Source organism: Orycteropus afer, unplaced genomic scaffold (assembly GCF_000298275.1).
Source record: "Orycteropus afer afer isolate SDZICR_OR568_19922 unplaced genomic scaffold, OryAfe1.0 scaffold00324, whole genome shotgun sequence".
Classification (NCBI taxonomy): Eukaryota; Metazoa; Chordata; class Mammalia; order Tubulidentata; family Orycteropodidae; genus Orycteropus; species Orycteropus afer.
Genome location: NW_006921911.1, coordinates 515,819 through 543,672, shown reverse-complemented (window position 1 = coordinate 543,672; position 27,854 = coordinate 515,819). Strand labels below are relative to the sequence as shown.

The following is a 27,854-nucleotide window of genomic DNA, read 5'->3' as shown; positions in this document are numbered from 1 at the left end:
TTCCTTCCGAGGAGTGGCTGGTGGGTTTGAACCGCCAGCCGTCTGGTTAGCAGGCAAGTGTCTTAGCCACTATGCTACCAGAGCTCCCTTTAGAAAGATGCAAATCAGAACAACGACATACCATCTTGCCCCAGCACTAGTAACAAAGTTCAACAAGACAGAAAATAACAAATTCTGGCAAGGATGTGGAGTGATTGGGACACTCACATACTGCTGGTGGGACTGTAAAATAGTACAACCACTTTGGAAAGCAGTATGGCGATTCCCTAAAAAGTTGGAATTACAAATACCATCTGACCCAGCCATTCCATTACAAGGTATATATCCTAAAGTGAGAGCCATGGCAAGAACAGACATATGCACACCCATGTTCATCACAGCACTATTTATAAAAGCCAAAAGATGGAAACAACCTAGGTGTCCATCAACAGAGGAATGGATAACCAAACTATGGTACATGCACACAGTGGAATACTATGCAACCCTAAAGAATAACTTAGAATCTGCAAAACACCACATAACATGAATGAACTTGAAGGACATTATGCTGAGAGAATTAAGTCAGTCACAGAAGGACAAATGTTGTATTAGTCCATTATTGTAAAAGTCAAGGAAAAGTTTATCTATGGAAGGAAATTTTCTTTGTTGGTTACCAGGGATTGGAGGGGAAGGGAGGGAATACTGTTAGATAGGTAGAGATAAGTTGATTTGGGTTGATTTGGGTGAAGAGAAGGGCAATGTACCAAATGTGAGTGATCACATGGTGGCATTGAGGAAGAGGAAGACAGAGAGAGGTACATGGGAGGTACAGACAACAAAGAAAGATGAACCCTTTTGCACATATGGTACTGTGTTGTCAGTGAAGGCAAACATGGGTGAATAGATGGGTGGACAGGCTGAACTATTAGGTACGTCTGTGAAGCAGGGAGTGTACCCAAGAACCATGTATAGGGTTGACAGACAATGGTCCTATAAGTGTATTTGTATGAGCTGTAAGAATTCCCAGGTATATAGTAGAGCTGACAAGGGGCTAGGTTGTACTCACTTCTTGGTCACAGCCAGCTATCCAAGAGAACCAACTAGTTGAACCAGTGAGCTTGGGACATCAAGCTCAATTGGCTTAACATACTACACATACTACACAAAACATCATTCCACCTCCTACTTTGGCGAGTAGCGACTGGGATCTTAAAAGCTCACAAGCAGCCATATAGATACAATAATGGGTCTCTCCTTGTCCAGGACAAAGAAGAATGAAGAAAACCAAAGATTCGTGGAAACAATTAGTCCTAGCAACTGGTACACCATGCAATCCGCAGCCTATATGACTATGAGACCAGAAGTCAGATGGTGCCTGGCTACTACTGTCAACCACTCAGAGGGGGATCTGTGTAGGAGATCCTGGATAGAGAGGGAGAACAATGTGGAACAAAACTCAAATCATTTGGGAAAAAAAGGGGGGGGGAGGTTTGTTGGTCTGATAGAGGCTGGTGGAACCCCTGAGACTATGGCCCCCAGCTGCACTTCAGGTCTGGATTTGAACCCACACCTGTGGCTGCCAGCCAAACAAAAGACAGGTATATGAGTTGAACATTTACCTGAGGTAGATACACTCCTTGGAGAGATCAATGATGGGAGAAAGAAGGGCTGTTTATGCACAGGGAGACAGTTCAGGGGCAGGAGTGCATGAAGGGACAGGCACAGGAAAGAGGTAACTATCAGGAGGAAGTGGGAGGGGAGCTGTTGCATCGGGGTAAATTGTAGTCAATGTCATAAGACAACGTGTATGTCAACTGCTGTATGGAAAGTGAATTTGCTCTGTAAACTTTCACCTAAATCACAATTTAAATTAAAAAAAAAAAAAACCTATGGAGCATAGTTCTGCTCTGACACAAATGGAGTTATCAGGAATTGGAGACTCAGGAGCTGGGTAGACTCTCAAGACATCACTCCTGTCACCTCTCTATAGAGCATATGGTATATGAGCATGAGGAGAGATGTGGCATTAGAGAAGCAAAGATTTAGGCAAGAGTAGAATTGTGAAGGCCCTTGGGTGCTATGTAAATGATTCTGGCCCTTATCCTAAATACACCTGGGAATAATACCATCCATTTTCCATTTTTAGAAGATGTTCTGGCTATTACACAGGGATTAGATTAGAAGCATCCAATGCTGCAATTAGGGAAATCTGCTGAGGGCTATGATAGTGATCTAGACAAAGAAGAGGAAGGTCTGGGCCAGAGTAGGGCAGCAAGGATCTGTCCTCCCCACCCTGTGAAGGAGGGAAACTCTAGGCCAAAAGAGGAAACATGAATTACAGTTTTTCATTGGTCCAGGCAGAGTGTGGCATATGCTGCTAACAATGGAAAAACATCTTGGATTTTTTTCCGTAGCTTACAGTACTCAAAATCTGGATTCCACACAGAGGGAGGTGACACCTCTCTCTGTTGCCTCAATGGGTGCAAACAAAACAAAGCAGACTGGGGTTTTATCCTGTTCTTTTCACCTGTCCTGTAAAAAGGCTCCTAGGTTTCTCTGTTCTGTGGGCCAGAAGGGGTAGCTGTTATCCTCAGAAGGAGCAGTCAGACCAGAGTAGTCCATTATCTAGGACTTCCCAGCAAATACCCAACTCATTTAAAAACACAGAGATAAATGCAAACTTCCTGTCATTTCAAACATCTAAGCCCTGTGTTTTATTCAAATGCATCGGACAAGTTTATATCTAAGACCTAGAGTTTTCAATCCTTTGGGGAAAACTTGGTGGCCATAGAAAGAATCATTATCATGTGACATGTGTGTGAGGAGCCCTTGCCAAGAAGTGTTCTACAATGAGGCAAACTGGGTGGTTGTTATTGTTAATTGCCATTGAGTTGACTCTGATGCATGGCAACCTTATGTACAACAGAAGAAAACCTTACCCAGGTCATCTTCATGATGTTTTTAGTATGTTTCGGTCCATTGTTGTGACTATTGTGTTAATCCATCTCATTAAGGGCTTTCTTTCTTTCTTTCTTTCTTTTTTTTTATGACTTTCTACTTTACCAAAAACATGTTGTCCATCTCTAGAGATTGGCCTTTCCTACAGACATGTCCAAAGTAGATAACATGAAAACTCTCCATCCTCACCTCTAAGGAAAATTATAGTTGTATATCTTCTAAGACTGATTTGTTATTTCTTCTGGCAATACATGATATATTCGGTATTTTTTGCCAACAGCACAGTTCAAATGCATCAATTCTTCTTCTGTCTTTGTTTATCATTGCCCAGCTTTCACATCATATGATACTAGCCAATTACTGTCAAGCCAACTCCAACTCATAATGACCCCATGTGTGTCACAGTAGAATGCTGCTCCATAGGATATTCAATGGCTGATTTGGGGTAGGGGAGAAAGTAGATCACCAGACTCTTTCCATCACATCAATTGTGACTCCTAACAACCCTATAGGACAGAATAGAACTGTCCCATAGGATTTCCAAGGCCTGTAAATCTATACAGAATTGCCTATAAGAAGTGTGAAGTCATGTGTCCTCACACATTTTTAGGTTTTCATTTAAAGTTTTTCTTCATTAATTTAAAATGCTACATGGAACATATTTTTAGCATACTGTAATATATTGACATTTTAATATAAAACTTTACATAATTTTTAATGAATCCCCAAAATATCTAAATATCATAATGATTTGATACATACCATCATCCACTTAAGCATTTCTTGAACAAGTTCTTCTTTAACAGTCAGCAATTTTATATCTGTATTTTACTCCTCTAACTGATATTAACCCCTCCACTCCAGATTTTACTCTTCCATTCATTCACCCTTCCATACAAGACTTCTGTCCTAATATAAATACACAAATACATTCTTGAAAATCTTTTAAAATTTTATTATTATTGTTATTATTATTTCTTATGGCTATGAGACCATACGTGTTATTTTTTTTTCTTCCAGATTGAATTATTTTTTCATAATTAGCATTTACTTCATATCAAAACAACCTGAATATATTATAAATTCTGATAATTCTGATAATTGTTAAATATAGAAAGCAACATTTTATTTGAATTGCATCTTCTAATGCTCTGGTAGCATAGTGCCTAAGGCACTTGACTGCTAACCAGAAGGCTGGCAGTTCAAACCCACCAGCCACTCCTCAAAAGAAAGATGGGGCAATCTACTCCCATAGTGATACTGCCTCAGAAACCCAAGGAGAGGTCACTTTGAGTCAGGTCCAACTCAACAGCAAATAACAACAACAACAACAATGATGTGGCTGTAGTGGGTTTTTTTGCTTGTTTGTTTTTCACTTTGCTCATGTCTGTGTGGATGAATATTGCTAATTTCCAATAAAAAAAAAAACAGTGTTCAGGAACAATATCCTTCCTATTTTTCTGCTTCTTTCTTGGTGCTTGCTTTCCATTGTTTTTGTAGAGGCTAATATGTCCACAGAAATAAATGGATGGTAATGGAGGAAATTCTGTTGTAGTGATGTCACTTTCTTTTAGCTCTGTCAGAGTTATATGGCAAAAATCAGGGCTAATCTATTACCCAAAATTAATTTTAATAAGGTACAAACTTAAAACTCAGTTAGCTCCCCTTTGAGTTTTGTTAAGCTCAAAGAATGAGGAAGCCAACCAAAGGATCTCCTGCCAACCAAAGGATCACTGGGGCACTTACTCAGTCACCCAGCATAGTGTTTCTGTTAGGCTTTGTTTGGAACACCATGCCCGGGCAAATATACCAAGGAAATTGCTTTTTTAAAAAATCAACTGTCATCTTCTCAGATCCAATTCACAGTGACCCCATGTATGTCAAAGTAGAACATAGGGTTTTCAATGGCTGATTTTTCAGAAATAGATCACCAGGCCTTTCTTATGAGGCCCCTCTGGGTGGATTCAAAAGCAACCTTTCAGATAGCAGCCAAATGTGCTAACCATTTGAACCATCCAGGAACTCCATGGAAAACTAGAGGTGGTAGAAAGGCAATCTTTCTTTTGTACGTGTATAAGACTATGTAAGAAGAGAGATGGGAAAGAAACAACTCCATAAAGCTGATCTCGGACACATCTATTCCAGGAGGACCTAGATACCAATTTTCTTAAAGCCTTAGTGTGTCTATATATCCTTCCAGAAGTCTTCTGTTACCTCCATGGGTACACACGCTGCCAATAGAGGCAGCTTTTCTGGAGGGGGTCTGAAATATACATGGTCTGAGAGATGATCAGGTTTATAGATGGCTGCAAGCTTACTCATTGCCATTCAGTTGAGTCAGACTCAATCCCCATTGAGTTTTCAAGATGGTAAATCTTTAAAGAAGTAGATTGCCCTATATTCCTTCCATAGAGCAGCTGATGGGTTTGAACTGCCAACCTTCTGGTTAGCAGTCAAATGCCTTAGCCACTATGCCACAAGAGCTCCTTATAGATGGCTACAGCATAGATGAAAATAAAGCATACTTGATGGACAACTGGCATCTGGCTATCACCCTGGAGAGTAAACAAAGCTCAAATGACTTTAAACCATGCTCAGAGATATCTCAGTTTGCCTCCTTTTTCTCTCCTAGAAAACACCTTGCTGGCTTCCTTGCAATGTGGTGGCTCTCAATGACTCCCATTGGGTGCCATCATGGATTAGACACAGTCCTGGATGCAGCATTTACACTGACCCTTCCTGAATGAGAACAGATTAAATTGGAGGAAGGACAGAACTGGAGGGAGTACAGGAATGAAAGAGGAAAAAGGGAGAAAGAGATGACAGACAGATGGATACAGACATTAATTCATTGAATAAACAACTCCCTTTTCATTAAAAAATGAGCCCTAGTGCCACTGTGGTTAAAGCATTGGGCAACTAACCAGAAGGTTGGTACTTTGAACCTACCCGCTGCTCAATGGGAGAAAGATGATGCTGTCTGCTTCTGTAAAGATTTACAGCCTTGGAAACCCTATGGGACAGTTCCTACTCTGTCCTATAGGGTCACTATGGGTTGGAATCAACTCAGTGGCAGTGGGTTTGGTTTGGGTTTTTTTCATTAAATACTTGTCATATTCCTAGCACGAGGCTAGTTCTTGTAAGGGATCAAAGATAAGTTGCCTTCAGAAAGGCCTGGCCATCTACTTCCTAAAATCAGCCAGTAAAAACTCTGTGGGTCACAATGATTCTGTCCCATTATGCATGGTGTCCCATGAGTCTGGGCCAACTGGATGGTAGCTAACAACAACATTTTGACAAACTTGGACTTAAAAAAAAAAAGACAAGTCACTTGCATGGGCCCTGTCCTCAAACTGATTATAGTCTGGCTGGAGAGAAACATAGATATAGTAACAAGAACAATTAAGAGCCAAAATGGATGACTCTGACTCTAGCAACAAAAAGCTTAGAGTTTAGAGAAAAGAGATGCCAAGTGAGGTGGGTGTGTCTAAAAAGTATTAACATTGGTTGGGCATGGATCTGGTCCATGAATAAAAATACAACTTAGAAGTAAGGTCTGGGTGTGAACAGCAGTATTTATAACAGAGCAAAGGATTGCTGGGCTGGGACCATCTCATAGCATGGGAGAGGGACACACGAAGAAGCCATCAGAAACATGTCCAGGAGGGCGTGGACTGTGACAGGACAGAAGATCTGGATGGAAGGTCAGATCATTGCAGCAAAAGCCCCTGCAGTGTCCTGGGCACAAAACTATGTGCATGTGGCCACAGGCATAGCACGCACTGGTACTTCTTATAGAAGCATGAAACGAGCAGGCTGCTCTTCTCTCCTTAGTTCATTTGTTCAGTTTCCATCAGGACTTAGTCACTAATATTCCAAAATTCAGTAAAGAGGTGATTCTGCTAACTCCTTTAACCAACAGGAACCATTGTGAAGCATGTTTCAGAACAACTTGGCTGAACTAGCCTTCCCACCAAGGCACCAGGAGGGGAGCAGCCCGCGTGAGCAGGCATTTGTCTCTGTAGGCGCACTGTGCCCAGATCTGATAATAGCTAATTCCACCCAATATTAGAGGGGCTCACATTTAATTAAGGAGTGGTCATTTGTATGCTTCACAATGGAGGTCCCAAGGGCCCAGGAGTCAAAAGAAGAGTCCTTCCGGGAATATGCCAATCTTTTCTTATTTCCTCTTCTGTTCTCCTGCCCTCTTTGAATGCAATTATGGGAACAAATAAAATGGCTTAACTCAGTTCCCCTGTGTCACAGGCAGCTCTCTGCCGATAAAACCAGTTGTGTGGGCAATCATTAAATGAGAAATCTAATATTTAACTAAATTTAATAGTCTATTGCTTTGGTGCTTTTTTGTGAAGAGTAGGATTTCAATAGAGAGAAACCAGCTATTCAAATGCAACCTACATCATCAGTGAGTGATTAGAACATTGTATATCCCCACATAGAACCAGAGCTCAGAGGTCCAGGATTGGTAACAGGGTGTTTCGCTGCAAGCCTGTGTTCTCATCATTTCCAGGCAAGCTTAACTCAGTGATCAACAAAACAATATTACCACCTGCATATGAGATTTCTCTTTCAGGATCAGCATTTGAGATTGCTGAGTAATGCCAGAGACATAAAATTCAAATGTATACATATAGAGATAATAGCACATTATATTAAACTATGAAAGAGTCTGTCCCAATTCTTTTTCATTTTGAAGTTTAATAATTTGATGGGGCCCTGCCCCAGCAAACTTCACCTACACCCTCTCAGGACCTCGCAGTTGCTTCTTTTCTGAGAACCATGGACCCAACATTGTTCTTGTTGGTAAAAACATTCTATTTTGCATGTATTCATTCCACTGATCTTAATGCATTACCATTTCTATAGTCCCCTACCTGTTATCTACCTAGGCTTATCATGTTAGCAGATACAGTATAAAGCTTGCAGTTTCTTGTAGGTCTTTCATTTGATGTTCAGAAGTCTGACTGCTTCTAGATAGCCCTCTAAGATAAATGTCCTTATGTCTCCTAGGATAAGCTTGGGTTTGAGCACTATCAATGACTTTTGTCATAATTCCAGCATCAATTAATATCATTTTTCCTTCAAGCACCGTAAACATTTCAATTTAATGAAAGTGTGTTTTGGTTTCATTTGGGCTTGTCTTATGCAGGGAATAATGATTGAGAGAGTCAGACCTCTTTCTTAAAACCTTGCCACTCACAACACTGAGCCTTTAAGATCCTTTTTAATTTTTTCTCCATCAGAGACTTTCTTGGGACAGTAGAAAAGAGGCCATGCAGGAACAGGTAGAAAGACTTAAACCAAAATCTAGACTGGGCTACTGCCTGGGGATAATTTTCAGGGTATTAACTTGGTTCCCACATGTTACTGGAAACTAACAGACTTTGTCCCTGGAATGGGACTTAACACTAATGCTTTAAGAAAAAAAGGGCTATACTCCTACCCTCTTACAGATGGGTTTAAGTGTGTCTGGAGAGATTGGAGAGATATCTTAGACAAATGCTTGGGAATTCTCTTTGAGGAGGTGATTTTTGACTTGAAGGATGAAAAGTTAGCAAAGTGGGTTCCAGACGTAGGAAACAATATTGTAAAGGCCTTGAGGTAGCAAAGAACTTGAAAAATACTGTAGTTTTCCTTATCTTACAGAGCTCCTGGGTAGCCTGGGTAGTCTTTCTACCCTATAAATGTGAATGGAACAAGGATACTAAATTGTCAGTTTCCCACACACCAACTCTTATCAAATGATTGTGCTTGCCTAGAGCATTAAAATCTGGGGTCACGTGTGCTCAGCACCAATGAGTGCTCTCTCAGGTCTGTTACCTCAGGCATGAAGCAGGGCTGTGAGTGCCAAGATGACATCTATTTATGAGTCTGAGATAGAATACTCCTTCCCAAATTTGAATACATCTCTACAAAGTAGAGTCTGCCATCTCTCAAACCAAGTCTCTGAGTCTCAGAATTGAAGTCAAGTTTACTTGGAGTCCACTGAGATTTTTCTACTACGTATACTCCATACAGACAAAGCTGTACTTTCCCATTATTTACAAAAGATACTGCTGTGTGGTGTAAGGATCCTTTCACAGTGGCGCTCCAACTTCAGATATTTTTAAACTCAACCTCTTTGAAAATTAGCCAGGGCATTTCTCCTCTTACCATTTTTATGAAAGCTAAACATTCAGACATGTGACCAGCAATTTGTAAAGTATTATTTGTTTTGTTCGTTTGCTCATCACAAAGTTTCATTAACTCTAGCCCGTTACAGAAGAAATTTGCCAGCCCAGCTTATAAATGATCATTCAGATTCTTGAGTACTGTTGGTACCTGAATATGGCTTCACAGATGAAATGATTCATTGCCTCCCTGTTATGAGGCACCTCCAGGTGCCTTTGCAGTACATCTGTAGAGTGACTGTTATTTGAGGAGCATGTTGTTATCTAAAGATAGTTGAACAGTCATTGTAAATTGATCATGTATTAGTTTACTTTTCCAAACATTCACGAATTATAGCTGTTTCAAAATGATTTGTCAAACCAAAGTAGAGTTTCTTAAAGATCAAATATACTTTCATTATAAACACAAGTTGTTCCCACATGTAGGCTTAAAGGAAGTAAGGAAGAGAGAAAGTAATATGGTTTCCATTACATATTAGATGGTGAAATAAAGAGGAATGGCCATTTCAGCAGGAGAGTAACAAAGTGGAACAATGAGGATGCATCCTTTCTATAGAGAAATATGCAATGATGGCAATGGTATACTGTTACAACCTAAGAAATAAAAACTGAGTGTTCATAAGCTGTGCACAGGGTTCACCCTAGGCCCTCTGATAAGGAGGTTGAAGTCCAAATCCACAAAATTGTTAAGTGTTGGTCATATGATTTTAATGTCAACTAACATAATCATCTAAATTAATGTCTGTAAAGTCCAGATAAGGCACTCTGGTGGCACAGTGGTTAAAGCATTGGGCAGCTAACCAAAATGTCAGCAGTTCAAACTTACCCACCACTCTGTGGGAGAAAAATGAGGCAGTCCACTTCCATAAATGTTTACAGCCTTGGAAACCTTATGGGGCAGTTCTGCTCCGTCCTATAGAGTTGCTATGAGTCGGCATCAACTCAATTGCAGTGGTTAATTCTATTAAAGAAATGTAAATCCATTTTTTCCTAGAAAAAAATTATAAAGAAAACATTCTAATTTCTATTCTACTTCCCTTTCTTTCCCTGGTTATCATCACCACTCTATTTGGAAAGTCATATGTCCTTCCAGCTAAGTGATATTGGTTTCCCTAAAACCAGCAGTCTTGGGATGAAACATCTACCAAAGCCTGTACATGTAAGTGAGAAATGACATGGAAAACAAAAATCTGCTAGGGGTCAGGTAGTTTAATATAATAGAAGGAATCTTCCATCTGCTTAAGTTCCTGATTTGAGACTAGACCTTCCAAGTACCAGCCATGTAACCTGAGCAAATTCTTTAATGTCTCAGTTTCTTTCTCTGGGAAATGGGAGTAATGATAGTTACCTCTAGGACTGATGTGGGAACTAGGAGTAAGCTGCACATGAAAGTCTGAAGTTCCTGTAAGTTTTCAGTGAATGTTTACTGAATCTGAATTTGTCATTTTTTTTCTTTCAGAAATTTTTGACCTAGAAACAAATGAACATGTACAGAAGGCCATAAATGACCGACAGATGCCTAAAGTAGAATACAAGAAAATTGAGATTGATGATTATAGTAAGTGCTATGTTTTTTTCCCTTTAGAAAAAAAAAAAAAAAGCCAAACCAACTAATTTCTGTTCTGAACTGGCCTGAGCATCAGAAGTTGATCATTATGCATAGAAGGCTTTCCTCAGCCCTGTGGCAGGGCAAAGTCTCTTGGGTAGCAGCGTGAAATGTGTTTCAGCCAGCAAGGGGTTGTCCTGGGATAGAGGAGGAAAGTGTCCCTTAGCTTAGTGCACTGAGCTTATTGGGCTCAAAAAGAAGAACCTCACTTTGGTGACAAACAAAAACACATGGAGAACATGAGTACTCTCCTAACAAGGCTGACAATATAAGTAAGATCCCACACTAAGATTATCTCCTTTGGTAAACAATAGGAGCTCAAGTTCTGGTGGTACTGTGTTTATAGCATTGGGCTGTGAAACAAAAAATTTCAGCAATTCAAACCCACCAGCCACTCCATGGGGGAAAGATGAGACAGTCTGCTTCTGTAAAGATTTACAGCTTTGAAAACCCTATGAGACAGTTCTACTATATCCTATAGTGTTGCTATGAGTTGAAATCAATTCGATGACAATGGATTTGGTTTTTGGGGAAGAAGCATGGTGACACCATCCAGGAAACACTTCTCACCTCTGGGATTTCAATTTCTGTGCCTCTTGATACATTTCTTGTTGTTAGTTGCCATTTGTTGTTGTTAGTTGCCATTAAGCCAGTTCTAGTTCATTACAACTGTATCTATAACAGAACAAAACTGCCCAGTCTTGTGCCATGTTCATGATCATTGATATGGGTAAGTCTAATCATGGTATCTTTCCTACATAGTTATCTTACCTATAAATGTTGGTATATCCTAATGTCCAATATTTAACCCTTTGCCTTTTATTTTGTCTGTGCCCTTCTTTCTCTTGAATTGCTCATTAATTCATTCAATAAATTTTATGAGCACTCACTCTATACTGGGCACTGCTAGGCACTAACAAACTCCAGCCATGGACTGTAAATGAACTCCTGTCACCAAATGAGAGCTGAGTCCTCTTAGCTTCCACTCTCATCTCTGTGAGGTGGCTCCCAAATGAACCCATCAATCCCTGTTATCTTAACTAACTATCAGATATTTACCCTTGGAAACCTCAAATGTAAAATGCCCCTCATAAAGATCATTATTGCCCCAGAACTACATCCTTTCCAGACTTTCATACTTCTATGGGAATTGCACCATTTCTGTTTCTAATATCTTAGACTTCAAACCTCTGAGTTGTCTTTGGGTCATTTTTTCAGATACCATTTAACCACCATTTCTGGGGTTGATGAGTAAATTTTACCTCCTGTGCCAACTCTGACTGACTAATAATAAATGCCTGAAGCTCTGTGTTGAAGAATGAAAGTTGCCAGAGCTCCATGGAAAATATTGTCAAGGTTGATTATTAATGCCTGAGCTGAAAGAGAGTAAGGAGTAAGGAGGTACACATGCCCTGTACCTGCCTTCCTGGACCACCCTTAGAAGCTCTGTCTATCCGTTCCATGACAGCAGGACAGTGGCTTGTCACTTGGATTATTGAGTCCTGGAACACTTCATTTGTGCTCAGCACCAAAGATTATAAGCTTAGAGAAGACACAGCCACCTAAACAGACTGTACACTCCTTAAGGAAAAGGTCCAAGGTTCACACCCATGAAACAAAAACAGACTAACTAACACAGTACATACTGTCAAGATGCATTTTTTAAAGCAGAAAGCAAATGTCACAAGAATTTAGATAAGAACCTATGAATAGATGGCAGTCATTTGATAAGGTCCTGTACAAAGTAGAACTTGAACTGGTTCCTGAAACAGGCTTGAAATTGGGATAAAAGGAGACAGTTGGCATATAAAAGAGGAAGAGGGTCCACATTAGCAGAGGCATAGGTAAGAATAAATACAGCTTATAGTGTAGTGATGAGGACATTAGTGGTTCATTGGTACCTTCCATATGGGAAATCTGAGATTGATTCCCAGCCAATACACTTCATGTGTAGCCACCACCCATCTCTCAGTGGAGGCTTTCTTGTTGCTATGATGCCGAACAGGTTTCAACAGAGCTTCCAAAGAATACAGACTAAGAAGAAAGGCCTGGTGATCTACTTTCAAAAATCAGCCAATGAAAACCTTATGAATCATGGCAGTCCAATTCACAATGCATCACAGAGATGGTACAAGATCAGGTAGAATTTCATTTTGCTGTGCATAGGGTCACCATGACTTGGGTCTGACTCTAGAGTAGCTAACAACAAGAAGAACAATATTTTGTGTGTTAGAAGACTAGCCTAGAATTCCAGGCTTCAGGAGAGTCCCTGGGTTTGCTAGTTTAGAGAGGCATCTCATAATTCTCCAGAGCCTCACCAAGTCATTCTGAAGTTCAAACAGGGGTCACTCACCAAGCACATCCTTAGCCCTATCATCTGGCCATATGAAGTCACACTCTATTAGAACTTTTCTAAACATTGCTAGAAATAGCTGTATTTTCTCTCCTGTCCTGTAGGACATATTCACTTCTAAAAGTCAGGAAAGTCTGGGAATGTGATGTGCTTCAAATCCTCACACAAGTCTAGAGAACTTATGTTTCAAAATGCACTTGATGTCATCACTCTGAGGAAGGGAATGATGAAAGAAATTAATAAGGAACAGTTCAGAAGAAGAAGAATCAAATTTTAAAAATCATAAATGGAGGTTTTGACAGTCTGCTTTGGCCAAGAAATATGGTTATACCAATTGGGCTATATTATTTCTCATGGTTCAAGGACCATATCCACCCAACTATATGGGATTTTTAAGTTTCTTTCACTTTCCAGAGCCCAAGTGTAGCCATGCCTCCATAGGATGCTCTCAGCCTCAGGACCATGGACAGCTCTAAGTACTGCTAAGGACTGAAATCCTCACAAGCAGTTAAAAACCACTTGTATTCATGAATGGGAGTGAAGCCCTCAATTTAAAAAGAAATAGGCATAGAGATAGTGGTACATTCACAATATCAGTCATCTGAGTCCAGGGTACACAGTAGAACAGAAAATAAGTGGGCATAAAGATCAAAATCCAGGCTGAATATCATACAATACATAAGAACCAAAGCAACCTCAACTCTAATAGAGAATGAAGAGAGAAAAACTAAGACACCATCAAGAAAAATATGACAAAACTGCACCATAGGAGCTTTTTATATCTTTTCAATTAGGACAAAGGCAAGCAACCCCAAGCCAGGCTACTCTGAAACATGCAGGTATCAGTCAAAAAGTGGAAACCTATAGGTGTAGTGAGTTCAAGTATTGATAAGCATGATGGCAGATCTTGATGGATTCAATTGAGTAGCAACTTGTTCATCTTATATCCTGCTACCCTTTCTTTGCTGAGGTAATGGCTACTCTGAAAAATTCAAGGGGTGTTCCTGTGTAGGGAGCCAAACTGGTGAGACTTTATATCCCAAAGAAATAGATCAAAGGAAAATCTAGCTTGCCTACTTGGATAGGATGCTATGCTTGACTTGTTCAAACCTCCATTCAGAACCTGGAGTCCAATTTTGGGGGCCAGATTCCTGAGAACCCTCAAATTAAGTAGATATTTATTTTGGTACTTTGTATGAGAAAGAAACAAAAAACAAGAAGATTTTAGACAGACAGGTAAGGATGGGTGGATGGATTAGAGAGATGGATAAGGAAACAGTCCCCCTACACCTTCCATATGTACACATCAACCTCAAAATTGGCTATTATAATGTGCAAAGTCCAGCAAAAAATGAAAACGTGGGCCCCTCATTCACATCTTATAAAAAATTTCAAGACTGCAACAGCAGAGAATTAAAGTTGCCTGGGGAAACATGCCCTTGAAGCCAACTCTGGTAGCCCTCTATGGACACAATTCAAGTTTCCCCACACCTTATCAAGCCTCTTTCATAGCATTTCTCACATCCACTGCTTCCTACCACAGTCTTTTAGGCCAGATCTTTATTCCTTTACAAGATGCCTTCTGATCCCCTTAAGCCCAGTCCCTCCTCCTCCAATCCACCCCACACATTGCTCCCATAATAACATTTCCCAAATTGTAAGGCACTAGTGTATTCATCACTTGTGTGTTTGTCGTCCTGTGGTGGCTTACATGTAGCTGTGAGGCTAGAGGCTATGCCACCAGTATTTCAAATGTCAGGAGGGTCACCCATGGTGGAGTTTCAGTGGAGCTTCTAGACTAAGACAGATTTGGAAGAAGAAAAGGGCCATCCACTTCTCAAAGATTGGCCAGTGAAAAACTTATGAATAGCAGTGAAACACTGATATATTACTGGAAAACTTTGTGAATAGCCCTGTAACATTGTGCAATATAGTGCTGGAAGATGAGCCCCTCAGATCAGAAGGCACTCAAAATATGACCAGAGAAGAGCTGCTTCCTCAGAGTAGAGCCCACCTTAATGATGTGGATGAAGTAAAGCTTTCAGGACCTCCATTTGCTGAGGTGGCAAGACTCTAAATGAAAAGAAAGAGCTGCAAATATTCATTAATAACTGGAACACGGAATGTACAAAGTATAAATCTAGGAAAATTGGAAGTTGTCAAAAATGAAATGGAACATATAAACATCAATATGCTAGGCATTAGTGACTTGAAAGGGTCTGGTTTTGGTCATTTTGAATCAGACTACCATATGATTTACCATGGCAGGAATGACAAACTGAAGAGAAATGATGTGGCATTCAACATCACAAAGAACATTTTCAAGATCTATCCTGAAATACAATGCTGTCAGTGATAGGATAATATCCGTATGCCTACAAGGAAGACTAGTTAATACTATTTTTATTCAAATCTACACACCAACCACCAAAGCCAAAGATGAGGAAATTGAAGATTCCTACCAACTTCTGCAGCCTGAAATTGGTCAAACATCAGTTATGATGTGTTGATTATCACTGGTGACTGGAATGCAAAAGTTGGAAACAAAGAAGAGTTACCAGCAGTTGGAAAATATGGCCTTGGTGATAGAAATAACACTGGAGAGCAGATGATAGAATTTTGCAAGACCAATGACTTATTCATTGCAAATACCTTTTTTCAACAACATAAATGGTGGCTATACACATGGACTTCTCCAAATGGAGTACACAGGAATCAAATTGACTACATCTGTGGAAAGAGGCAATGGAGACGGTCAATATCTTCAGGCAAAACAAGGCCAGGAGCTGACTGTGGAACAGACCAACTGCTCATATGCAAGTTTAAGTTGAAGCTGAAGACAATTAAAACAAGTCCACAAGAGCCAAAATATGACCTTGAATATATCCCTCCTGAATCTAAGACCATCTAGAGAATAGATTTGATGTATTGAATACCAATGACCAAAAACCAGAGGAATTGTGGGATGACATCAAGAACATCATCCATAAAGAAAACAAAAAGGTCATTAAAAAGACAAGGAAGAAGGAAAAGACAAAAATAGATGTCAGAAGAGACTCTGAAATTTGCCCTTGAACAGAATAGCTAAAGTAAATGGAAGAAATGACAAGATAAAAGAGCTGAACAGAAGATTTCAAAGAGCAGCTTGAGAAGACAAAGTCAACGATTATTTAAAACAACAAAAAGTGCAAAGACATGGAGTTGGAAAGCCAAAACGGAAGAACATGCTTAGCATTTCTCAAGCTGAAAGAACTGAAGAAAAAGTTTAAGTCTTAAATAGCAATATTGAAAGATTCTATGCACAATATATTGACCGATACAGGAAACATCAAAAGAAGATGGAAGGAACACACAGAGTCACTGTACAAAAAAGAATTGGTCAACATTCACCCATTTCAGGAGGTGGCATATGATCAAGAACCAATCGTATTGAAGAAAGAAGTCAAAGCTGCACTGAAGGAAGTCAGGAAAAACAAGGCTAAAGGAATTGACAAAATACCCATTGAGATATTTCAACAAATGGATGCTGCACTAGAGGCACTCACTTGGCTATGGCAAGAGATTTGGAAGACAGTTACCTGGCCAACCAGCTAGAAGAGATCCATATTTTACCCATTACAAAGAAAGGTGATTCCACAGAATGTGGAAATTATCAAACAATATTATTAATATCTCATGCAAATAAAATCTTACTGAAGATAATTAAAAAACAGTTGCAGCAGTATATTGACAGAGAACTTCCAGAAATGCAAGCTGGATTCAGAAGAGGGCATGGAAAGAGAGATATCATTGCTGATGTCAAAGGGATCTTGGCTGAAAACAGAATACCAGAAAGATATTTACCATTGAGAAGAATGGGAATTACACTTAATTGTACTCATGAGGAACCTGTACATAGACTGGGAGGCTGTTGTTCAAACAGAACAAGGGCAGACTGCATGGTTTAAAATCAAGAAGGGAGTGTATCAGTGTTGTATCCTTTCACCATACTTAATCAATCTCTATGCTGAGCAAATAACCTGAGAAGCTGTACTACATTAAGAAAGTGACATCAGGATTGAAGGAAGAATCTTAACAACACTGATGACACCACTTTACTTGCTGAAAGTGAGGATGACTTGAAGCACTTACTGATGAAGATTGCAGTCTACAGTATGGATTGCACCTCAATATGAAGAAAACAAAAATCCTCACAACTGGACCAATAAGCCACATCACAATAAGTGGAGAAAAGATTGAAGTTGTCAAAGACTTCAGATTACTTGGTTCTACAATGAACACCAATGGAAGCAGCAGTCAAGATATCAGATGATATATAGCATTGGGCAAATCTTCTGCAAAAGACCTCTTTCAAGTGCGAAAGGACAAAGATAACTTCTTGAAGACTAATGTACACCTGACACAAGCTATGGTGTTTTCAATTGCCTCATACGCATGTGAGAGCTGGACAGTGAATAAGAAAGACCTAAGAAGTGTCAATGCTTTTGAGTTTTGATGTTGGTAAAGAATACCGAAGGTATGATGGACTGCCAAAAGAACAAACAAATCTGCCCTGGAAGAAGTGCAGCCGGAATGTTCCTTGGAAGTAAGAATGGCCAGACTTTGTCTCTCATTACTTTGGTAATGTTGTAAGAAGGGACCATTTCTTGGAGGAGGATATCATGCTTGGTAAAGTAGAGGGTCAACAAAAAAGGGGAATACCCTCAACAAGATAGACTGACACAGTGGCTGCAATGATAGGCTGAAGTATAGCAAGGATTGTGAGGCTGGCTCAGGATTGGGCAGTGTTTCGTTCTGTTGTACACAGGGTCACTGTGAGTCAAAGCCAACTCAGTAGCACATAACAACAACAACAGCATGTAAATAGCATTCCCTCTTCTCAAAACATGCAGAAAAAGAACTTTTGAGAAGGAAATAACCAACTTTCCCACACCCTACAAACCTTCTTCATGAAGTTTGACTGGGAAGCTAAGTGTGAAAACAGAAGCAGGAAAGTAGATGCAGTGGTCTGCACAGGGACCTGCAAACTGGGGAAGATGTAGGCCTTACTGACTTGTTTTTGTTTTTTTTTTTCAGTACTACCAGAGGCTCAGGCTTTCATTAGAGAAGTAATACTTCTTCAGAAAGGACTCTCCTGAAATGTATTCAGAAGCCATGGTCCTAATTCAAGGTCTGCCCTTGGGCTTATCAGTGGCAGAGAGCAGCCCAGACCATGTTTTATGGATATTTAAATGAAAAAGTCCAATGCCTGCCTTTCTGCCTTCCCTGGGCCACTGATCCAATTTGCAATCCATTAACATTCAGCCAGAATAAGTAATCAGACCATGTCAGCTGACTGCCAGGTACACTACCCAGCCTGGAGTGGATCATCAAGACAGGCATTGTATGAGAAATGTCACTAATTCCGATTTAATTGCTGTGCCTTTGGTAATCATTGTTGTTAATATCAATAAAAAAAAATAATAAAATCTAACTTAAGTAAGAAGGTTTGTTGTGTTTGGGGAAGAGCAAACTGAGCAGGAAATTTCTTAAGGTTTGCCTCGTACTCCTGCCTCACTCCATGGATTCATGCCACTGAAGACCAGATCCAGATGACCTTGCAAGCCACAAGAACACCCTGGCCTCAGCACCTCCTTCCCCAGCTGCTATAGTTGTGGTTCTAACAGACTGTCTGACTGCTTAGCACATACTGCAAAGAGCTGTGAAAAACATCTTGCTTTGCACCAAGACCCCACCTCTTCACACACTCTCCCCCACTGCTCAATCCCTCTCTCCCCTTTCCATTGCTCCCAAATATTGATTTCTAGCTTTGCTGCCAACACAGCAGCCTAGAGGGACCAGACCCAAAGATTGTGAGACATGTAATTGCATGCTGCATGAGGATGCCTGCCAGAGAGATGCATACTGCTCTCGGGGCTTTCATTTCTCCCTGTTAACAAGTGCTTATGGCATTTGTTATGAACATTAGTCTTTTCTCATGTTCAGTGAACTCCTGTATGCAAGATTGAACTTGTCAGATGAAGAAACTAAGCCTCAAAGAAGTTAGGTACTTGCCCAAATTCCCACAGCGAGTCAGAGTCACCAAAATTAAAATCATGGCCAGCCTCTGGCAACTTCCAACCCTCAGTGCAGTGGATCACCTCCCAGTGCCTCCTCCCAAGTGTCCTTCCCCAATGCCATGACAAGGAACACTACCAACCATGTCGAACATATCATGGCAAACCACACCATAGCTTCTTCCATTTGTGGTTGCTGTTGCTTACCTAATTTGTTGCTTTGTTTTGTGTTTATCTAGACTTGCCAATGCAGATCTTGAAGCCAGCAACCTTTACAGACACAGTCCACTATCCCCTGCTCCTAGTAGTGTAAGTATCCACCCTTCGCTTTGCTAGCATGCTTGCTTTGAGAATCAGTAACACCATACAAAATGGGTATTCCGCCCTTAAGAAAAAAATAATGATAAGCAGAAGAAATGATATAGTTCATCAGCAAATGACAATTTCTTTGCATAAATATTGTGAACTCCAAAGTGGAGGTTATGTAGACTCTCTTCCCAAACTACTTGTTGACAATTTGTTGCCATGAACATAGGTCATGAATCCAACTCCACCAATCATGCAACAACATTTGAATGATAGGTCAGAAACTGTTGCAAATGTACCTTGTGGAAGAGGCTCACTCTGAGGCTCCTGACAATGTATTTTGGGAAAGGACTGGCCAGCCTTAGATTCAGGCAGCAGACAGTGTTTTCCAAGGAACTGAACAACTCAGGATGGATGGAGTTTCAAACCTGAAGAACTGCATACTGCCTGAACAATAATTGTAGCTACTACACTGCCTTGAACACCATTCGTTTGCCAATAATCATTTCCAATATTCCTTATGCTAATTAATAAACCCTGTGATTTTGAAGTGGAGAACGATACTTTAAGTGCTAGAACAACCCCTCTGAAGGTGTTGAGTTCTGATTAGGGTATTTTGCATCTAGGTAACAACCCTGGCTGTGCCCTCTGATTACCTTGCTTCAAAGACTAACAATCACCCTGAGAGTTCACTTGCATTCACACAGCACACAGAAGCATTTTTAAAGGGAGTTAACAGCCAGACAACTTAGCAAATATCCTTATTCATCTTCCAGTCTATTCTTTCAAGGTCTGTGGGACATGGGAAAAATAAGCTGATCTTTACTTAAAAAGGATCAGGATAGAAGAGAGGTCTGCACTGGAGCTGTTTTAGGGATGACAGTGCAGTTACCCATCTGAGTAAGTGTGACCCTGATTAACCCCAATTGCCTTGCCTGCTCTTGTCCAGGGGGACTTGACCACTAGGTAACAAAAAGACTTCATTATAAAGATGTCCCATATCATAGATTCCAGTATTTGATTACAGTTTTCAATTAATCCACTTTCCTCACTCTTTGAACTGTTTAGCACTTTGCCAACACCCCCTAAATACACACACACTTTCTACTCTACTCTGCTTCCTCTTCTCCTTTATTAAAGGAGAATTTTCACAACACTCTCAAAAACACTCATGATTTGAAAGCCACCTTTCATTCCCCTGATCACTGATTTCTTCAATAATCTTGAAGAAATCCCAAAATGGTTTTCAGGTTCACAAAACCATTTACTTTCCTTTCAAAAGTAAAAGTGGTAGAACTCATTAAATGGCAGCTTGTAATTTCATAAATTCAAATGGGGCCTGAAGGTAGCTGTTCCCTGGTGCAAACTGGCTAATATATACCCTCATTAGTTAGCCTATAAGCCAGTGGCTTTTTGCTTCTTTGTTTCTTACTATGAGTTTAAATATGACAACAATGAGGCTCTAGAAGAACTGTACTGGGTTGTACCTGTTAGAATAAACACAACCAAAAGAAAGCAAAAAAACATATGCTTCACATATAGCAATGTCATAACGTAACAACAATCCTTCACCATTTAGCCCTTAGATGCAATGCACACACTCTTTCCTTCTCCCCACTCACCATACACTCTACCCTACACTTCCTGAATCCTTGGCAGAGACCCAAGATTGCAGTGGCAGCAGAGAGTGTCATCTCTTTGGAGAAAAGAATCAGTTAGCTTGTCTTCAGTTCACCCAAGTCTCAGGACTGTTGCCATCTATTTCTGGGCCTGGAATTAGCCTTCACTCCTACTTGTATTTCTCCATCAAAAGGAAAAAGCATATAGCCTTCCCATACCCAGTGGTCTGGTTCATAAAAAAAAAAAAAACAGGCCCTGTTTATGACATTGACCAATTTCCATAATGTAAATACTCCACTGTGGATGATTTTAAGTTACTAGCATGATCTCACTGAGTGACCAAGATGAGAAGAAATGAACCCATTGAAGCTCTCTTCACTGAGAGCCTGATTATACATTGCCTCCAAGTGAACAGGCTACCTCAGTCTGCCTCACTTTCTGAAGAGATGTGCATGTGGAAGGGCTTATATGTTGTTTCTTCTAAGTTAACAAAAGAGAAAGATAATTCTTCAAAACAGAGGTATCTCTAAAAGAAAGAAACACACCCATGTCACTCATGTGATATGAACTGAGGGGGAGTAGCACGAGATAGCTAAGACCTGGAGAAGAGAGAAAGAGTATTTTGGTATTGGGGAAACACACAAGAAGAGAGATTAGGGTGTTTAAAAAAAAAAAAATCTCTCTCCAAATAAATGACTATCTTTGATGATGCTCTTTTCTTTAGGGATGGTGTTGGTGACTTAGGCAATCTGAGTACTCACTTTTCTTATCAACCTATAAGTATTTGGGTAATGCCATGCTCACCCCTTGGACAACAGAACCTGGGCGCATAGAATTTGGCAAATGGCAGCCAGGGATGATGGGTGAAAACTCTTTGGAGGGAACCACAGGACACATGTAGTTAAACAAACTGCTTACTCCATCACACAGAGCTGAAGCCTTAGATCATCTTTTCCAGGGATGGAGCCCCAGGGAGCCAGAGTGTGGCTGAGAAGTTTGAGGTGAACTGGGAGACGGTGATGGTGAGCAGCCACGGAGCTGTGGTGATGAAGTGTGATGGTCGTGGCAGTGGGTTCCAAGGGACTAACCTCCTGCATGAAGTGAGGAAGAAACTTGGCTCCCTGGAGGAGAAGGACCAGGTGGAAGCTGTGAGGTGAGCTCCCATCCCTGGCCAGTGCCATTGAAAGGAGGGAGGCAGAAGGAGGACCCATTCTCCTAAAAGTCCAGTCAGATTGGATTATGTTTCTCATCAATTCACAAATTTTGCATGCAGTTTGCTCATATTATAAAAACTCTGGGCAATTCCAAATGTCAAGGGAAACCATTCGTAATATTCTGCTGGAGACTTTAATAGTAAAGTTAGGTGGCTCGTTTGATGAGTTGACCAAACCATATCTAAAGAAGCAGAGACTGAGAGTTGGATCTCCACATAGACTGCTTGGTGTCTCTGTACTTTGGCCAGTATCCACACACATCATTGTCATTCAACACAAGAGGTGGAGGCAGGGAGGGAGGAGGTAGGAAAGAGGAAAGGAAAGATAATTTGAATGGCATCAGGAAAGAATTGTACAAATGATTCACCCTTATTACCAAGAAAAGGACCCATGTATACACCCAGAGATAGATCAGAAAAGATAGTCCTCAGTTCTGAAGAATGGCACATTGTTATTGAGCTGAAATTCACGTTACATGAAATTAACCATCTTAAAGTGTACAATTCAGTGACATATAGTACACTCACAATGTGGTGTAGCCACCACCTTATCAAGTTCTGAAACATTGCATCATCACCCCCGAAGGAAAGCCCCATACCCATTAAGCAGTCACTTTCCATTCCTCCCTCCCCACACCCCAGGAAATCACCAATCTGCTTTCAGTGTCTATGGATTTGCCCATTCTGGACATTTTATATAAATGGAATCATATAAGATTTGGACTTTTATGTCTGTCTTCTTTCCCTTACTATACTATTTTCAAAGACCATCTATATTGCAACAGTATAAATATTGTGTTGTTTTATATGGCTGAATATTATATTATGTAAATATACCAATTTTGTTTATCCTTTAATTATTTGATGGACATTTGGGTTGTTTCCACTTTTTTACCATTATAGATATGATACTATGAACATTTGTGTACATGTTTTTTTGTTACCATATGTTTTCAGTTATCTTGGGTATATTGCTATGATTGGCATCACTGAGTCATATGGTAACTCTGTCTTTATCTTTTTGAGGAGATGCCAAACTGTTTACACAGCAGCTGCACAATTTTACTTTCCCACAAACAGTGGATAAGGATTTCAGTTTCTCCACATCCTTGTCATCAGTTGTTACTCTCTGATTGTCTGCTTGTTTTATTTTAGCCATCGTAGTCAGTGTGAAGTGGTATTTCATGGTTTTGATTTGCATTTCCCTGCTTGCTAAGATTTTGAGCATTTTTTAAATGTATTTGTTGTCCATTTTTATATTCTCTTTGGTGAAATATCTATTCAAATCCTTTGCCCATATTTTTTTAAATTGGGTTGTTTGTCTTTTTTGTAGAATGGTACATTTTTGATTTATCATTCCTTCACATCCCCATCATTGAGTCAGCAAGACTAACAGTGTTTAAAAGAACAGAAAGAAGCTTAGAGTCAAGGGACAGATGCTCAAAACTATTGAATCTTACTATTGAACTGGAAAAAAATAAAGACATCAAGAACCATTGCCAGGCTACCACTGGCTTTCAGACTCACTTGTAGAAATATAAGTTTCATAGTCATATGGCATAGGGAAGGGTGGAGCTTAACAAGCTTAACAGCTAAGAGATGTTACAAAAACAGCTCAATTCACTCTATATATTCTGTACTTGGAAAGGCAAGAAAAGCAAGGGAACACATATAACAAAGACTTGAATAGTGATGACTGTCATATCTTCTTCCTGAACAGAGGTTAATGTTAGACTTTGGGCACATAGAGGATATAGATAGTGCCCATCTTAATAAATATTTGTTGACTATAGATAACCTTAGCAACCCTATACCTACTATCATGCCTGTAAGCTTTGCAAGTTTAAAAGATTTGTCCTTGGCCAGTATCCATACACATCTTCAGCATTCAACACAAAGGAAAGTGAGAGAGTGTCAGGGAAGGTAGAACTTTTAAAAGTATGTTCTGTCTTTTCTTTTTTCTTTTTTTTTTTTAACATTGACAGCACATGGTATATACTCAGTAAATGTTTTTAAAATGATGAAACAATGAGTGAATGAATGAATGGCCCCTCTTCCTAGGGGAGTTATGAGCTAGTTGAAAAGAGACAAGGCAATATGTTCAAACCCTATATATATTACAGACAGTAAATACAGAGAAAGGAAGAATCTCAGAGGTCTGAGATAGTCAGGGAAAAGTGTTTCTGTTATTAACTGATCCAGAGGCCCAGAAATGCCTTGAGATACCCAGGTTCCCCAACCTTTCCTCTCAGCCAAGCACAATGCCCTACTCTAAGGCTGGTTCTCCCCCTGCACACTGATGGCTATCAGCAGACCTGGCTCCAGGCTTCTTCACTGGTCTCCGGCAGGTTGGAAACAGGGCCACTTCTAGACCTTTGAAGTGAGAAATGAGAAGATCTTCCCAGAAGCACATGGAACCTCTCCTCACATCACGCTGGCCCTAACATGCCCATTCCAGAGCCAGTCAGAGGGAAGGGATATGCAGGCAGCTACTCAGAGACCAATGATCCCACCATGAAGCCTGGACAAGGGTGGAGATTGGATAACAGAACAATTGGGGGGTTCTGTTAGGAAAGAGAAGGAGCCAGCAATGTCCACTATAACAGGTAAGATCAAGATAAGCTTGAAAGTGGGAGTAGGACCCAAGATAGCAGCCATGTGAGGGCATTCTTTGCAAGGAATTACATAGCAAGGCCTCTCCCTTCTCTTTGTTCTTCCTCCTTTAGTCCTTTTTTGTTTTGTTTTGTTTGCTTCTTTCTCTCATTGCCTCACACTCATCCTTCTCCTCATCCTGGTCTAACTCTTCCCAATGCAGCTCAGAGGTCTCCTCCAGGCCCACTCAGGTACAGGCAGAAGGTCACAATGTCCTTCCAGCATGCTCACAGCCCCCAATGACTTGCAGACTCTCAGCTCCATCTAGCAGTCTCCCCAATAGCACAGAAAAAAAAGGATAAAAGGCTATTTTACCCCCCTGTCATTTTCTAAAAATAAGGAATTGACTCAGCTATCTGTTGGAAAACAAGGCAGAACCATTTAGAGAAAACAGTAAATAATGTAAATAACTTAACCATTGAAGCTTAAAAGAATGAGAACACATAAACAATTGCAGGGTTTCTAGCCATCATAAAGCATACAAGCTTTCTTAGGAAGCTGATAAACAAATGTTTCCAGCCATAGAAACTTTTACAAATTTTTCTTCAAGAGCTGGATCTGTACTTTTATTAGGAGGTGTGATGGTGTAGTGCCTAAGGCATTTGACTGCTAAGCAGAAGTCTGGCAGTTCAAACCCACCAGCCACTCCTCAGATGGAAGGTTGGACAATCTACTTCCATAGGGAAACCCAAGGAGGGGTCACTATGAGTACTTTTATTAGTCAGAAAGAAATAGCACAGTTTAATCAGAAGCTTTAAAAATTATGAGACAGCCCACTAATTTGTCTCAAAGCCCCCAGATCCTGTTGGTAGCTCTCCCTTTTTCATGATTCTTTAGTCCATGAGCTCACTTGTTAGCATTTCCATCAGCAGATGACATAAGCAAAGTGCACTCCAAAGGCAGAAGCCCCTTGAAAGGTGAGAGGACAGTTGTGTAAACCAATAACTTGGGTAAAGGGTAGAGCCCCACCAGAACTTGGAGCACAGAGTTACTGAAGAACAGAGGAGCAGACAGGAAGCAATAATTCTACCTGCGAAAGCTCCTAGAAGCATGTCACCTTTTAATTAGACTTTGAAGTATTCATAGGGACTTTGTTACTGTTGTTAGCTGCCTTTGAATCAGCCCTGACTTATGGTGAACCCATGCACAATGGAACAAAATGCTGCCCAATCCTGAATCATCCCTGTGATCACTTGCAGATTGGACCATTGTGATCAATAAGGTTTTCATTGGCTGATTTTTAGAAGTAGATGTACTACTTCTAAACAGCAATGAGGAGAAGCAGTTGTGAGGCCCTAACTAAGAAATCCATTCAGGGAGAGAATATCACCAGATAGAAGTTGTGACCTTTGACCTGCAGGGAGGGGACCAGGGAACCAGTGCCCTGGGCCACATTCTTCCCTCCTGCTGGTCTCCTGCTGGCACCCACCAGTGATGAGCCCAACCAGAACCAAGATGGTGAGGGAGCCAGTGGGGCTGAGTCAGTCATCCTCCAAGGCCCAGAACATAGAGGGAAGGTGTGTAGAGTGAATTTGAAGGGGAAGTGAAACAGACTCAGCCCACATGTGAACCAAGAAGGAAGAGCCTTGGGCAGAAAGGAAAAAATCTGGCATTGCCTAAGTGTCTCCTGTGCGCCAGGCTTCATGTGTGGTACCTCCTTACTGCCAGAAACAGCCCTATGAGCTAGTATTGTTATCTCCTTTGTTATGTATAAGCAAACTAAGATCCAAAGAGGTTAAACAACTTACCCAACTTCACTCAGCTACTGTGCAGTCCAGCCAGAATAGGAACATGGGCCTGTTTAACATGAACATTACTTAGCATCCTCCTCAGTGGGCTTCTCCTTCAGCAGAGGATCAGCTAGGGACTGACAAGGAGGCCAGCACTAATGCCATTGAAAATACTGCAGGAGACATTCCTAAGAGGTGGAGGAGTTAGGAACAGTGAAGCTTTTCCCAGCAGTCTTGAGGCTGCCTCCATGTGCCCTGCCCAACACATAGAGCAGCAAAAACTGATTGTCTTTCTTTCCTTGGCTTCCTCTTTCTTGCTAATTAAGGCCTCTGGCTATGAATTTCCTCCATTCTGAAGGTTTTGAAGCAGCTGTACTTTCCATGACACCTGGGTCAGCCTGGGTCTGCCAAGAATATTCCAAGAGGAAATTCAATGTGCTTTTCCTTGGCTTCCTCTTTCTTGCTAATCAAGGCATCTGGGTATGAATTTCCTCCATTCTGAAGGTTCTGAAGCAGCTGTACTTTCCATGACATCTGGGTCAGCTTGGGTCTGCCAAGAAGATCCCAAGAGGGAATTCAATGTGCAAATGGTTTAGGTGGGCACATGTCTGCAAAGGACTAAGAGGAAGGAGGATGTAGAGACCTAACATCTGTGACAGGAGAGGAGGAAGGAGGAGGACTGTGTAGGAAGGACCTCGAAGAGATAGCCAAGCTGACAGAGCCCCTGCAAAGACTGCCTGTGAGAGGATTCCCATGTCAGGCATCCATGGCTAGCACCAGCACCCCAGCACATGCAGATATGGATGGATGGGAGGGTCAAACATGCTACAGCATAACTAGAGGTGAATCCTCACAGCCTGACATCTGGAAGAGAGACATGAGGGACATGCAATCAGAGAACTGAACTCACAATACACATGCAGTAAGTAAAAGTGCCTTGACTGATTCAGGTTCAGTTCTTTGCTTTACCCCAGACCATCTCCAGTAGTAAAAATACACCATATGTATGAAATACCTTGGAGTATTTTTACCCTTGGGTCCCAGTTCTCACAAGAAAACAATTATTGCACAGGATATGCTCAGTTCCTTTGAGAGAAAATAACTATGTTGTTGTTGTTATGTGCCATCGAGTCGGCCCCAACTCATAGCGACCCCTCCTTGGGTTTCCGAGGCAGTATCACTACGGAAGTAGA

General features: G+C 40.7%; 1 protein-coding gene across 1 annotated transcript in view; it reads left to right on the top strand.

The window, feature by feature from the left end:
• Window positions 1–27,854, top strand: part of DPP6 (dipeptidyl peptidase like 6) — a 1,548,106-nt gene that overhangs the window by 1,500,506 nt on the left and 19,746 nt on the right. The window contains exons 18-20 of the mRNA XM_007952098.2: window positions 10,585–10,683; window positions 19,380–19,449; window positions 22,025–22,219. Coding sequence (XP_007950289.1) covers window positions 10,585–10,683; window positions 19,380–19,449; window positions 22,025–22,219 — 364 coding nt within the window. The remainder of the gene's footprint in view (window positions 1–10,584; window positions 10,684–19,379; window positions 19,450–22,024; window positions 22,220–27,854) is intronic.